This window comes from Hibiscus syriacus, unplaced genomic scaffold, assembly GCF_006381635.1.
Source record: "Hibiscus syriacus cultivar Baekdansim isolate YM2019G1 unplaced genomic scaffold, ASM638163v2 tig00110890_pilon, whole genome shotgun sequence".
In the NCBI taxonomy this organism is placed as follows: Eukaryota; Viridiplantae; Streptophyta; class Magnoliopsida; order Malvales; family Malvaceae; genus Hibiscus; species Hibiscus syriacus.
Window position 1 is genome coordinate 10580709 of NW_024062900.1, and position 15344 is coordinate 10596052.

General features: G+C 30.3%; 1 protein-coding gene across 1 annotated transcript; it reads right to left on the reverse strand.

Moving 5' to 3' along the window:
- Positions 1-10646: 10646 nt before the first annotated feature.
- Positions 10647-14823, reverse strand: LOC120144606. The gene is made up of 5 exons (XM_039158637.1): positions 14805-14823; positions 14499-14554; positions 12534-12719; positions 12347-12386; positions 10647-10930 (listed from the first exon to the last, which is right to left on the reverse strand). Exons 2-5 carry the CDS (start codon positions 14499-14501, stop codon positions 10848-10850), a joined length of 312 nt encoding a protein of 103 aa, XP_039014568.1. The 5' UTR covers positions 14502-14554; positions 14805-14823; the 3' UTR covers positions 10647-10847.
- Positions 14824-15344: the final 521 nt, after the last annotated feature.

Sequence of the window (15344 nt, forward strand, 5' to 3'; positions counted from 1 at the left end):
TACAAAATTCAGTAAATCCAAGATTTTCAAATTCAGTTCCATGATCACTCCTAACACTAGTTATAGAGTAACCTTTTTCATTTTGGATTACTTTTGAAAACGTAATGAATTGTTCTAATGATTCATCTTTAGTATTTAAAAATAGAACCCAAGTATATCTAGAATAGTCATCTACCAAGACAAATGCATGTTGTTTTCCACCCAAGCTAGTAGTTCTAGTTGGCCCAAAAAGATCTAAATGGATCAATTGTAAAACTCTACTAGTTGATACATCATTAATGGATTTAAAAGAAACTCGCTTTTGTTTTCCTTTAGCACAAGCATCACAGATTTTATCATTATCAAATTTAAGCTTAGGCAACCCTCTTACTAGGTCTCCTTGAATTAACCGTTGCAAAACACTCATACTAGCATGTCCTAGTCTCATATGCCATAACCAACTATCATGTTCATCCTTAGCAACTAGGCATAAATTAGTCATATCAAAAGAATCTAAATGCACCATGTATATATTTCCTATTCTATGACCAACAAGCATAATCCGATTAGATGCAATGTCAATGACTTTACAACCATTAATTTCAAATAAGACATTGAATCCTTTATCGCATAATTGACTAATACTCAATAGATTATGCTTTAATCCATTCACATATAAAACATTTTTAATTTGTATGGAAGAGGTATTACCTATTGTACCAATACCTTCAATGTGACCTTTTGAATTGTCTCCAAAAGTCACTTCTCCTCTATTTTTGGCGTTAAGCTCAATGAACCGGCTTTTGTCTCCGGTCATGTGTCTTGAGCATCCACTATCAAGGTACCATGAATTTGAATTTGTTTCCCGTGCCTTGTAGCAATGCTCCTTTCCCTACAAACATAGATTAATTTTTGATTTTTGGTACCCAAATTCTTTTGGGTCCATATTCATTAGTTTCCAAAATTCTAGTCCCCTTAGGTATCCATTTGTGTAGGATATTTTTATCTTTAGTAGTAATGAGTTCTTTAGGAACCCACATACTTCTAACGATTTTTCCATTAGAGGTTCTTTGGGGACCTATATGATTGTAGTTTCTAAAACTTTTTCTAACAAAGTTGGATTTTGAATTTCCACCTTTTTCAAAATGTTTTGTTCTAACTTTATCAAAAGAAGTTTTAAGATCATCAATTTTCTTTTGATGATCATCATTGATCTTTGAAAGTAAATTTTTCAAATCTAAATTTTTCTTTTCAAACTCTTCTAGTTTGATTTGCAAATCTTTGATTTTACTTTCAAGATCGTTGTTGGTTTTGGATATGAGTTTGTTTTCATTTTTCAATTTTGAAATATCATTTTTATATTTTAAAAATAATTTCTCATAATCCGAAGCCAACCCATTATATTCCTCTAATAACTCATCATATGATAAATCATCAAAGTCGGATGAGTTAGAGGTTACCTTAGAATCTTCCCCAAATGCCATCAAGCACAAGTTAGCTACTTCTTGTTCCTCTTCATCGGAACTTTCTTCATCGCTCCATGTAGCCATATGAGCCTTGTGCTTATTCTTTGATTTACCCTTTTTCTTCAATTGTGGGCAATCATATTTGACATGCCCTAGCTTTTTGCATTCGTAGCAAATGATTGGGTCATTCTCTTTCGGTTCATTTTTGAGGCCTTCATTTCGTTTGAATTTTCTTCCTCGATAAGGTCTCATCATTTTTCTGAACTGTTTGGCAAACAATGCCATTTCCTCGTCATCGTCATCGTTATTCGAATCACTCTCATCTTTTATGGATTTGAAAGCAATTCCAATGTTTTTCTTCTTCTCCTTCTCATTTGGTGTCTCGTCAATCTTGTCGAGGTCCACCTCATCTTCGAGCATTATTTCATGAGTGAGGAGTGACCCAATTAGCTCTTCAAGAGTTAAGGACGTTAAGTCCTTAGACTCGATGATTGTCGTCTTCTTTGATTGCCACAATTTTGGGAGGGAGTAGACTAACTTCCTCACAAGCTTTTGATTTGAAATGATCTCTCCATATGATTTGAGACCATTGACAATCGTTGAAAATCTATCTGTCATAGCTTTGATATCTTCATTTGGTTTCATCCTGAAATTTTCATAGCTATGCGTTAGAATACTAATTTTAGATTTCTTTACCTCATCGGTACCTTCATGAGTGACTTGAAGTTTGTCCCATATTTCTTTGGCGGTTGTACACGATGAAACTCTTCCGTATTCATCTGGTCCAAGAGCACAAAAAATGATATGGATGGCTTTGGAGTTGAGCTGGAACATTCTTGTCTCTCCTTCACTCCACAACCTTGGATGAGTGAGAGGTTTGATGTATCCTTCTTCTACAGCATTCCATGCTCCCATGTCACTTGCTTGAATGAAGTACATCATTCTATTCTTCCAATAGGCATAGTTAGCTCCATTGAAGAAAGGAGGCTTATTGACGGGCATCGAGTCGAGTCCGGAGTCGAAGTTTGAAGCGGAGGCCATTGATGACTTTGATTATCGATATAACTCTTCCCGAATCGACTCAAGAGGCGATTAAACCTTCAAATGAGTTAGGCTCTAATACCAATTGTTGAGTTAATCGATTGACTGAATCGACCAAGAGGGGTGTGAATTGGCAATAAAAATTTTGGTGGAAGCTTTTGTAGAAAATTAAAAGAAATTGCACAACGATTTAGAGTGGTTCGACTTTATCAACCAAAGTCTACGTCCACTACCTTAGCTATCCACACTAAGGATTTTCCAACAAATTCACTAATTTGTTCTTTCTTTTGAGGCCAAAGAGATAACCTTACAACTCCCTCAAGAATATACCCCAATTCTTGAGAACACTCTTTTCTCAAAGAGAAATACAAATTTGCAAACTCACAAGAAAAATCTCACAAGGAAAATATGTTTGCACAATTCTAGAACAAAGAAAGAACACTCAAGAATAAATACAATTGAGCACAATAAGTGTTCTTGAAAGTAAAATGAATATTGAATGAAAAATAGGCTTGAAATGCTCAAACTTGAGGTTTGATGCTTTCTCTTTGATTCTCTCTTGATTCTAATTGCTTGATGTTTCTTGTTATTGATCAATGGCTTCTAAACTTGTTTAAATACTCCTTGAATCAATTCTGAACGTTGGTGATAATTAGTGGAGTCAATAGAGCCGTTATTGTGTGAAAACAATTAATTTTCTGGGTGGGAGCGTCTCATGCATCGATGCATGACCATTATGCATCGGTGCATCAGTGTAAAATTTCAAATATTTTAACCGTTGGACTCCTAGTGCATCGGTGCACTAAGAGTGCATCGATGCATGAAGTGCATTCGATGTTTGAAAAATAGCCTGGTGCATCGATGCATGGATTGTGCATCGATGCATCAAATGCATTCGATGTTTTAATTAAATCAGAGTGCATCGATGCATGGAGAGTGCATCGGTGCATGGAATGCATTCGATGTTTGAATTTATTCATTGATGCATCGATGCATGGTATTGATGCATCGGTGCATGCCTTTGAAAAATTGATTTAAGGCTTGATTTTGGTTTAAAATACTTTGAAAATTTGTTTCAAAAATAGTTTAAATACAAATCACAATTTTACACATTTAGTAAGGATTAAAATTGATCTTCAAAGACTTGGAGTAATAATTTGATATTCGATAAATTGAATCGAATATAAATTGTAAAATCATTTGTAAAAATCTTAAAATTCATTTAACTTAATTTGTTATATCGAAATATCAAAAATGTTTTTAACAAATTCGTATAACAATAAAATTAAATCATAACTTTTAATTAAAAAGTATAATTAGTTTAAAATTTTATTTGTTTAAGATTTAAACACTTAATTTACATAAGTTTACAAATTGAGCAATAAAGCAGAATGTCTTCTTGATTGGACCAGAAGGGTAGGATTCAAAGCTTAAGATACGAAGAGTATGTGATCAAATGCCACAAAGTATTTGACAATACCATATTTGTTGAATAAAACAGTTTTCGTTGGAGGTTGGTTCTTGATATTGTTATTGGAGATAAATTTGTAAACTTATATAAATTAAGTGTTTAAACCTTAAATAAATAATATTTTAAATTTAATATAATTTTTTTTAATAAAAATCTAATTTAATTATACTTTTATTAGAATTAAAACTAAATTTTAATAAATAAATAATTATCAATAAGTCGTTAAAATTTATTTAATAAGAACAATTTAATTAGTGTTGTACATTGGTGTGTCACATTAGTAATTTGTTTCGATGTTTAACGTTCGCTCTAAATTTTTTTAAAAATAAACAAAAGAAATGTTAAAATACATCGAGCCTCCTAAGCCAAATTACATAAACTAAATTAATATTAAAAAAATAAAAATTTATTAAGCTACTTAAGTGAAAAATCTTGAGTTTAAGTGGGTACGCATATATATATTATTAATGATTAATTTTTTTTAAAAGATACCATATTATAATTATTTCAAAATACCAAAACAATTAAAATTATCAACTAGATTTCTCGTTGGTGACGAAACACTTTCGTTGAAATAAGATATTGATGAACATTAGATTTCAAATTCCATGGAAAAATTGGTTTTTTATAATAAAGAATTTGTAACACCCTTAACCCATATACGTCTCGATATACAAGTCAAACATATCTCATCATCTTAAAAACATTTACTGAATTGAATTTGCCTAAAAATTTATTTCATTTGAAAACACTCCTATTCTATCTTTAAAAATCTATTTTAAAAAATATCTCAACCTGCAATTTATTTATTTGTTATAGGAAACTAAATTCATTTGTTAATCAGTAATTTTACTAAACCATGTCTTTTTGTGAAATCTTTTAAAAATATAATAACGTAATATAGTATTTTCATGCATAGATACTGATAAAACTAAACTAAGTAAAATAAACTAAAATAGTTATAGTTTACTATTACAAATTATTTAAAATAAATACGATAAATAGAAACTACTGACATAATTATACATGACACTACTAGTCAAAAGAAACTTCAATGATATCTTATTGATACTGGTATTATAGATGATCTGCGCATGATGCTTGGAAGGCTTCTCATAAAATATTTGTATCTCAATCAGACCCTACGTAAGAAAATCATCACGCGCTAAGTATAACTTAGTGAGGCAGTAATAATCTAAGGTGAGAAAAATCTAAAAATATCATAAACATAAATAAAATAATTTGAATTAAAACATTAAACTAACAAACCAACTTTTCCAAGTCGATTTTTTCACTGAGACCTGATTTTTTTTTAAAATCATGAACTCATAAAAATTCTGATAAATCATATATGATAAAATAAGCATATCATGCTTTCTGTTAACTGGAAATCATTCACAATTTGCATATTTATTTTCATAGCCCAATGCATATTTATGAGAACATAAGATACGTGAGTAAGGTGTGCAATATGCACAACACGGTGCAAATCGTAATTGATACTGATATATGATGCACTTCAATGCCATCATAACCTGAATAAGCACCAACGGTGCTGGACATTGTTACACGAATGTACCAAAGCTGATATGATAACATTGATACATGAATGTACCAAAGCAGATATGATAACATTGATACATGAATGTACCAAAGCTAATATGATAACATTGATACACGAATGTATCAAAGCTGATAATGGATAAATACTCAACTAATTACATGCCAAGTGTACCAACAGTTCTCACTATAACACACAATGGGTTGATGTATCATAATAAATCCATCATAAAAATATCATGTTTGGGTAGTTCGTATCCTAAATCATTCATAAAACTGATATAGAATATTATAAAAATATTCTTTATAAACTTTATAAATCATACTGTAAATTAGAATGAGGTTGACTTATCGCAAGTCGTCCTAAATCGTAATAATTAAATAAATAATTACATTCACCTTTGCCTCACTATAGATTCCTTTAAACAATATTTCTAATCATGTGCTTTTTCTTTTCTTTTCGAATCATCCCAATTGCTAGATTTGTCGTGGTATGACAATACCAAATAAAAACACAAAGTGTTCGAACTACATATTAGTATCAAACTAATATAAGTTATAAGTTGTGAATTCTTTTTAGAATTCACCTCAACTTTTCCATTTAGTTCCTAATGGTCATTCACCATTAAAATCATTGCACATTAAATATAAAAATTCCAACTTTTTAATAAAATGCTCAAATCAATACCTCAACATTTCAAACATTTATAATTTCAACTCAAACTTTCCTAACTTACGATTTTCAACCACCAAACTCAATAAATTTGAAATTCAACCTCAACTCAATATTTAATTCAAATTTTAGAATACTAATAAATTTTCCAGCATTCAATAATTTACTCAAATAATACTTCTTCATTTAAGAACTTGCAAACAAGTCCCCAAAGTTTTGGAACCTTTTGAATTCCACCATCTAACCATTAAAATGAATTCTTTTAGAATTTTTCTCAACATTTCCAATTTATTCAAAATGGTCTCTTGCCATTTAAATTAAATTTCAAGCATCCAAAAATATACTTAAATATTTAAACATTACTATTCATCTTCTAATCCATTTTCACTTAAATTCTAAAATTTTCATATTCAGACCACTCACACTACATTTAAAGAATCAGTATTTTGTATTGATATACACACTGGAATTTAATTTCGTTTCTTCCATTGAAAACTATACTCGAATACAAATATATTCATATAAAGAATTCCTTCTAGTTCATTCTGTACAATTTATGGTGAATTTTCAAAGTTGACCGACAGAATCTGTTTTGTTCAGAATTTGCTGCACCATTTTTCTAGCCTTTCCTCAGTTAAAAATTCATATATTTTTGTATATACCTTGAATTGATTCCCGTTTATTTTAAACAAAACTAGATTGATATATGAACAAAAATATATAAAAATCACCTTCAAATCATTTTTATATAATTTCTGGTGAATTTTCAAACTCACTGCCAGATTCAAAATCTAAATTGTTCGGTCAAATCTGAAAAATTGCACTATTCTGAGCCAATTTTCTCTGATATGAAATATGAAAATAATATTTCAACCATTTTCTAACATCCTTAAAATTTTCGTAAGATTTCGATTTGATCCGATTATCTGATTTCAATACAGAACTTTACTGCTTTATAGCTTTTAACACAAATTTATACCAAAAATCTGATTACCACTAAAATCTCTATTTTAATTCAAACTATTCATTTAGAGGATAAAATATATAATTTTTAAAAATTACAATTTTGGTCCCTAAATGTTTCGAAGTTTATACTTTAGCCAATAAATTTTTAAAACTTACATTTTAGTCACTAGTCAAAATTTGGGGTATTACAGAATTAATAAATACAATATATTTTCTAAATATAATAGAATTTTACTTATTTATCTTAGGGTAAATTACATCAGAGTCCACTTTATTATTAACATGTTTACAATTAGGTCATCTTATTTCAAAATATTATTATTGAGTCACATTATATGCTTGAGAGCAAATGTAAAATTATATTTGGACTTTCTTCCCTTTCTGCTATTTCTAATTGCATGAAAGTGTTTCCTACCAATTGATTCATATTTGAGATAATATATTTTAAATTGTATTATTTTTTGTTCAAGTAAAATTACATGGAATAATTATCGAGACTTGAAATTTCTTAAACAGATACAGTCTTGTATTTACCTAAAATTATAAAAAGATTGAATTAATTATCAGTATCTAATATATTAATTGATTAATTCAGATCGAATTTCGTAGAGATTCATTATGAGGACAACTCTCTTATTCCAATTTACTCCATTAATATTCATCGAAATTCTAACTCCTAATATTTTCTAAAGAATCTAGCTCTTCAACCTACTAAATTAGCTGAGTACTAAAACTTAAAGTTTGATATTTACAAATATCCATCAAGCTTAGTACAAATATATGAATATGGTAATGAGCTGGTCTACTGTCTACTACTATGCAGCAACCAGCAAATAATTATCATTTATGAGATAAGCCCTTTTCCGTTACAGAATGCATCATTTTTCCGTTTCATTTATTGTTTATTTTGTTTTTCAAGTGATTTCACAATTTATTATATGGATACGTGTAGATTATATTTGTAAGTAGTATTGTCTATTGATATTTGATAATCAGGATTTCTATACTTACTTCTAGGGATGGGCATGGTACCCGAACCTAACTCAATCGGGTCGGGTTTTTTTAATAAAAAAAATCGAATCCTGGTCGGGTCGGATTCGTGTTTAGGGTGAAAAATACCCGATCCGATCTAGAATTTTTTTTTACCTTATATATTTAGGAATAATTACAATAATGCCCATCTCTCTATATTTTTTTCAATTAAATCATTGTTTTTATTGAATAAAAATAATATTTTTTTATTATTTCGGGTTGGGTCGGTTCGAGTTGGGTTCGGGTTCGGATTTTATTTCAAAAAGTCGGGTCGGGTGGATAGTATATATTATGCAGGTTGGGTCAGATTTTAGGTGGATGAGTTATTGTTCTCGGGTCGGGTGGAGCAAAAATCCTACCTATGCCCATCTGTACTTTTCCAATTAAAAATGAAATAAAAAATCTAAGCTCAATTAGCGGCTTTGTTTGATTTGAGAGTTGAGACCATAATTACATTGTGCTTTTGGCCCATTATTTTAATTTTACAGCTATTGTCCTCTATCCTGGGCCTTGCTTCATTATTTTTTTTACTGTCTCAATTTCCATTAAGGCTAAGGCTGACCTCTTTAATTTACTTCCAGGCCCATCTCAACTAAATTCCCGTCTTAATTCACTCACATTTATATGTTGTTTACTTCCATTATTTTCTTTCATATAATATACTATTTTTCAATTACAGTATTAGTTATGGTGGTCCACTCCACTATAACATTAATTCTCCTCTTATTTTTAAATTTCAATCATTTCAAACACTTTAAACATATTATATTTGTATTGATTATGGACCCATCAAGCGATATTAATACTTAAAGAGAGTTTTATTTTTTTTTCAAAAGATTTTGGATTTAAATAGTGTGTATTCGTTTTCAATAATTAAGAAAATTATAAACATATATTACCTTATAATCATCCTAGATTATTCAAAAAATATATTAACTATGGCTTGGAGTCGTAATACCCATTAAATAGTCTTAGTGAAAAGAAAAAATGTTATCCTCTTTAAAGAACTTAAGTTCGAGAAGCTACATTTACATAACGTGTATTGTTAATATGCTAAAAATATTTTAGACATATACTATATTGTAATCACATTATACTAATAACAAAATTGTAATATGATGATAAATTGTTTTTATTAAATAAAAGTTTAATTGGTTCTAACCATCTATTTTCTCCTTTATACATAAATAATGGGAGTAATAATAATACAATCACCAGTCAAAATAAAAAACGTTAACAAAAAGATGTTTCTTATATTACTAAAAGAATTAAACTTTTTTTATTATAGTGTTTTTTGGTCTCAAAAAAAGTCCATGGCACGTAGAGGACCCCATCCCATGTTTTGTTTATGCAATGAATCTCATCACAAATATTGGTTCCAAAATTAAATGATATATTATTTTTTGGTGACAAATTTGACCCATTGTCATTACTTGTTAAGATTTGAGGCACAAATTATTGGCTAAGTTCCCCAATTTTTGATGCATGTGATGACATCCTGTCTCCCCCATAACACGTAACTTTCAGCTTCCTGTTTTCGGCTTTTGTATTTTTGGTGATGAGACATTTCCTTATACTAATTATTAAATTTACCATAGTCGGTGTATATAATAAATTATCTTCAATAAAATTTAAAAATATGGGATAAAATGCAATTTTCAAAAGTGTCGATGGAAAACTTGAGAGTAGATTACTGAAAACGACAGGATTTAAGGGCTATGTATATTTCATTTTGAATGACTTTGTGAATTATTAGAATACTGATTCAAGGAAGTGACCATTATCATCTATTTGACCACCACTTATTATTTAGTTTTTTTTCCACTAAATTATTTTTATTTTTAACACAAACCGAGTGATCTTAATGGTACAAGAATTATTGTTATTCCTTATACTATTACTTACCTCGGATTAATAAAAAGTATTATTATTTTTATATCATACCTAGTACTACATTTTGATTCTATTTCGCTCACCTACATTATAAAATTAACAATAATACTAACATGTCAACATAAGATAACGCCATATCAATATTTAAAAAATTACAAAAATCTCACGTCACCAACACGGTTAATATTTTAACGAGTAAAGAAAACAAAATCAAACATAACATCAGGTATGATTTTGAAAAAAAAAAATTGTTGAGTAACCAAAATAAAAACTAAATAATTGATGGGTGATCCAATAGATAGTTTACCCTTACTATTATAGGTTTGAACTCTGAATTTAATATTATAGGAGATAAATAATGAGGGAAACTTCATGTATGAATGAACATGGCAATTGAAAATTTCATGGAGATTCATCTTTGTTTCATAAGCTCACACATTCAAAGGCATTGTAATTTATTCAAGTTATGGTAGTTCTTTTCTTTTACCACCATTAATTTATTCCTCAAAAAGTAAATAAAGATTTCAATCAGGGATTTCACAAACAAGAATGCAACACAACATTATTTCCCAGAAAACTTGTTATCTTTATAGTTAATTTTGAGAGTTGATGCATGAAATTACTCTGTTAAACTTGTTCCAATGCATAATGACCATGGAACGATGAAAACATCACGACTTACGATATGGGTAGAAATTACTGTCTGCATTGCCGAGTCTCAGTTCTGTGTATCAGCTTTAACTTCTTTTCACATTCATTTGTGGTTTCACCAATTCCCGTTGTCTGCATCACGAGATGGGTAGAAATCGTTCGGTTTTACAATGTTGACATCCTCAAACTCATTGTCATCTGCATGCAGAAAATATGAAAGCTTGTCAAAATGCTGGTTGGGTTAGGGTGGATGACACGGAGCATACGGTAAAGACAGTATAGGATATGCTTCTTGTTCCTCAATCTCTTCGCATAATTAACAATGCAAGAGAAGTGTAACTATCCATTTTTGACAAATCGATATTGAAAAAGAAGCACGTAAACAACGGCCAGAGCTGCAGGAAAGAACACGCTCAACTACTGCAGCAATGGTCATCCGGAGTTGGCACTAGCCACTTTAAATATAGATGTAGTTGTAAGCGGTGGTCGATATCATAATGCATAGCCGACATTCTCAGTTTCAGGAAAACAAACACAGAGACACAGACTAAAAGATATAAAACACATTGAGACGGAGGAGGAGAGAAAGAGAAGATAAAATGAAGTATAACAAATTTGCTGAAGTGAATGATCACCTATCACTTGGGGACAAGAGTTTTAACACTTTTTTAACAAGATACTGCCCCAAGCATTCCCATGCATGCATAAATGTTGATGCCTAAAAATGCATGCACAAACATGCATCTAAAAAGAGGGTGCTTAACCAAGTTTCTAAAAAGTTAATACAACTTCTAAGGCTAGATAAAATAAATTCCACTTTATTTATGATTTTAACAATTTACATGGAGAAAAAGACATCACAACTTAAGGTTTGTTCCATACTAGAGAGGCAATAGTTTAAAGTCAGTTAAAGTATACCAAAATGGCTAAACTTTATCACTTCATTCAGATAAGATCCTATATTTTTGTTACAGCCAAATAAGCACTTAACCAAACAAGCCCTTCATCTTTAACATGCATTACTATAAGCCGATAACCTTTAATGTATATCTAGATGAACACTTAAATCAATATCTCATTTGAAATAAAGGATTCTTTAGGTACAAATCAAAAGAAAAAGGGTTTATTTGGGTACATTAAGTATAGAGGGGCTTATTTAGAACAGTGAAATAGTTCAGAGGCTTTTTTAGCATCTCAACCTTTAAACTTTCAGCGGCAATACCTATTAAGCTAAGGCAGAAAACTTCCATGGCTTATAGCCAATAAGAGGACTGACATATACAAGTGTATTGTACTTTTGCAAGTGCTCCACTAATAGTAAACGCATATTCACTTGTTTTATAACATAGTAAATGCAAACAGAGTCCTTTTTAACCTACCAAATGAAATACAGAAATTAGTACGTCATTATAAAAACACAAGTTACCTATCATCTAAGACTCAAATTGGAAAGTGTATATATTATGGCTTATCCTGTGCCAGAAAAATTCATCTACTTTGATGCAAATCACTTGAGCCTAGAAATGGGAATTATAATACATGGATGACGTGTAATAAGAAACTTCTAAAAGAAACGAAAGCTGAAAAACAAGAAAACTACTAATGAGAAATAACCTTTTCTCAAGGTCAGTGCCACAACAGCATCATTTTCAACCTGAAAGCACAGAGCACATTAGAAGTAAAAAATAATTCAAAGAATTATACAAGAAAGTCAGATATAAGATATCAAATCAAACAGCTGCAAAATGATTTTCCAGCATAATGTAAGGAGGAAAGAATAAAGAGAGAATGTAACTTATACCTTCTGATCTGCCAAAGATTTTGAATCCTCTAATATTTCCCCAGTATTCATTAGGATCAAACGCTGATCATTAACAGGTTGATCAATGAGGGTATGCAACTTTTGCTTAATGTCTAGGGTAGTCTCAGTAGGATCACATTGGATAAAGTATGTTGTCTTGCTACGCTTCACACGGATGTACATAGCCTATAAAAGTTGTGGCAATTAATCCGAAGTCCACAGGCTATACATGAATATGCCAGAAACATGCTTCAAGTTGATTATTATATAGAAAAACAAGTTAAATAGAAATAACTACTGACAATATATTCACTGTATTCCTCACATAAAACATTGGCCCGAGAAAACAAATTATAGTTTATTATTCATTATTTTGCTTTTACATCTCATTTGATTGTATTACATTTGCTCCAATGCTTACATGGAAGAACTGTTAGTGTTCCTCAGTCCTGATTCTTTAATTATAAATGATGAATTGGTTGTCAATATATAAAATGTAGGTATGGAAATTTTTAAACTGTAGATAAGATTTATATTTTCAACGGCATAAACAGAAGTATAGAACTCATTATCTAATATTCTGGTCATTAGCAAGGTGATCAAGCTCACAGCACTTATCTGTAGTCACCAACCAAAGAAATTTGCTGTTGGGCATATGCGCCGTTTGACAAGATTGTACGCATGAATTGCTATTTGAACAAACCAAAACAAACCACCAGATGAATCCAATGAATGCTCAATTTAGTGAATCCCAGACTCCAACTAGATAAAGAACTTTCACATAACAAAGCCAGTCAGCTTGGAAATAGATCTTTCTTTACAATGAGCACCTGAACAAGTGACGGAACATTGAGATGGACTCTGTATAGTCCAGTAACCGTCCTTAGTTGTCAAACAAGGAGCAATAAAACCAGTTTTACTTTTTACTATGTTGTTCCGACTCTTCATTGTTCTTTTAAATACCTGTGTCTGACACTTGTGAATATAGGGATATGACCCTCCAAGAATCCTCCAAATACATTGCAAAAACTTCTAAAAAGTTGAAACATACCCATGTTAGACACAATCCTGTATCTGATACCCGTGTCTTGACATATATATGGAGATATAACCCTCTAAGAATCCAATTTAGTAAATCCCAGACTACAATTACACAGAACTTTCACATAACACAACCAGCCAGCTTGGAACTAGATCTTTCTTTAAATCGAACCCCTGAACAAGTGACAGAACTTGGGATGGGCTCTACATAGTCCAGTAACTCTCTGTGTCCCCACAAGGAGTAACAAAAACTGTTTTTACTTTGTTGTTCCACTTTTAATTTTTCTTTTAAATACTCATGTGTGACACCAGTGAATATAGGGATATGAGCCTCCATAAACCTCCAAATACACTGGAAAAACTTTAAAAAAACTGAACATAGACACATAAATGTATCTGACACCCATGTCTGACATAAGGAGGTATATCCCTCTAAAGATTCTTCAAATACATAGGAAAACTTAGAAAAAATAGAACACACTCATGCTGGATTATTCAGCACTTCACCTGTGCTATTTCCCAATCCCAGTCACCACAGCCAAATCGACCAACTGTTGAACCTTCCCCCTATTTCAATATCCTCCCACTGGACCGTGAAGTCATCAATAATCAAATACTACACCTAACGATATTTTAGATCTAGAAAGTATTTTCTTTTTCTCATAGGAATTCTATCCTTTTACTAATCATTTATGGTGCCTATATGCTATCAAATCCTCCACAGTTCAACTGCAACTTATATCTCATATTCCTTATGTTCAATCAGATTAAATTACTAAGACAGTCAAGAAATAGCCAAAAAAAAAAAAAATTCTCGCAAGGGAGTCAGAGAAAATTAAACCTTTATAAATGCATTGACCAAATATATATTAACAAATGCAACAATATATAAAGTAATTAAAGAAAAGGATATCATCGGCGTACCATTTTCTTTTATTCCTATTTTGAAGTCAATTCCCTGCCTCGGATTTAACTGTAAGCTGCAAAAATGGTTATTTTCAAATGTAAACTAACAAAAATAAACAGTAAAAAATCCAGAAACTTCATTTATTGCCTTATATAGAAGAAGATGGAAAGAAAATCTGGAAAATATAGCAGATCGAAGCGATCGAAATCAAATCCAAGTGATGAATAACATTCTAAATAAAATTCGAGAACAGATTAAAGGGGGAACGAATCATATTAGGGAAAATTATTAAATATAAAAAAGCTAAGCAAAGGAAATCAAACATGCAACAATTACAAGCCCATCTGCTGAAGAAAGTGATGCTCTTTGTACCTTGTTTTTTCTGTTTTTGCTCTCTATAAATTTGAAGTTTAAAGTGTGTAGACCTGTTAATGTAATTAGGGTTGTTCATTTGGTTAATTCGGTGATCGAATTGATCGAACTATCATTAATAAAATTAATCGAATTTTTTTTTTTAACTGTTAATCGAATCAAATTTTTTTTCAAAAATATTAACTGAACAGAATAAAATTAGGTTAATTCGGTTAATTTTCGAATTAACTGATTTTTTTTAGAATTTCGAATTTATATAAAAATTAAATATTTTTTAATTAAAAAAACAGTTTATAATTAATTTAAATAATATATAATTATAAAATAAAAATTTTATATAAATTTTTTAATTAATTAATATTGATTTAAGTTTAAAAATTATTGTATCTTAAATTATTAATTGGGTTTTAAATGGTTTGACTTAGCCCATATGTTATATATAATATATTTAATATTTTTTTAATCAAAAAATAGTTTACAATTAATTTAAA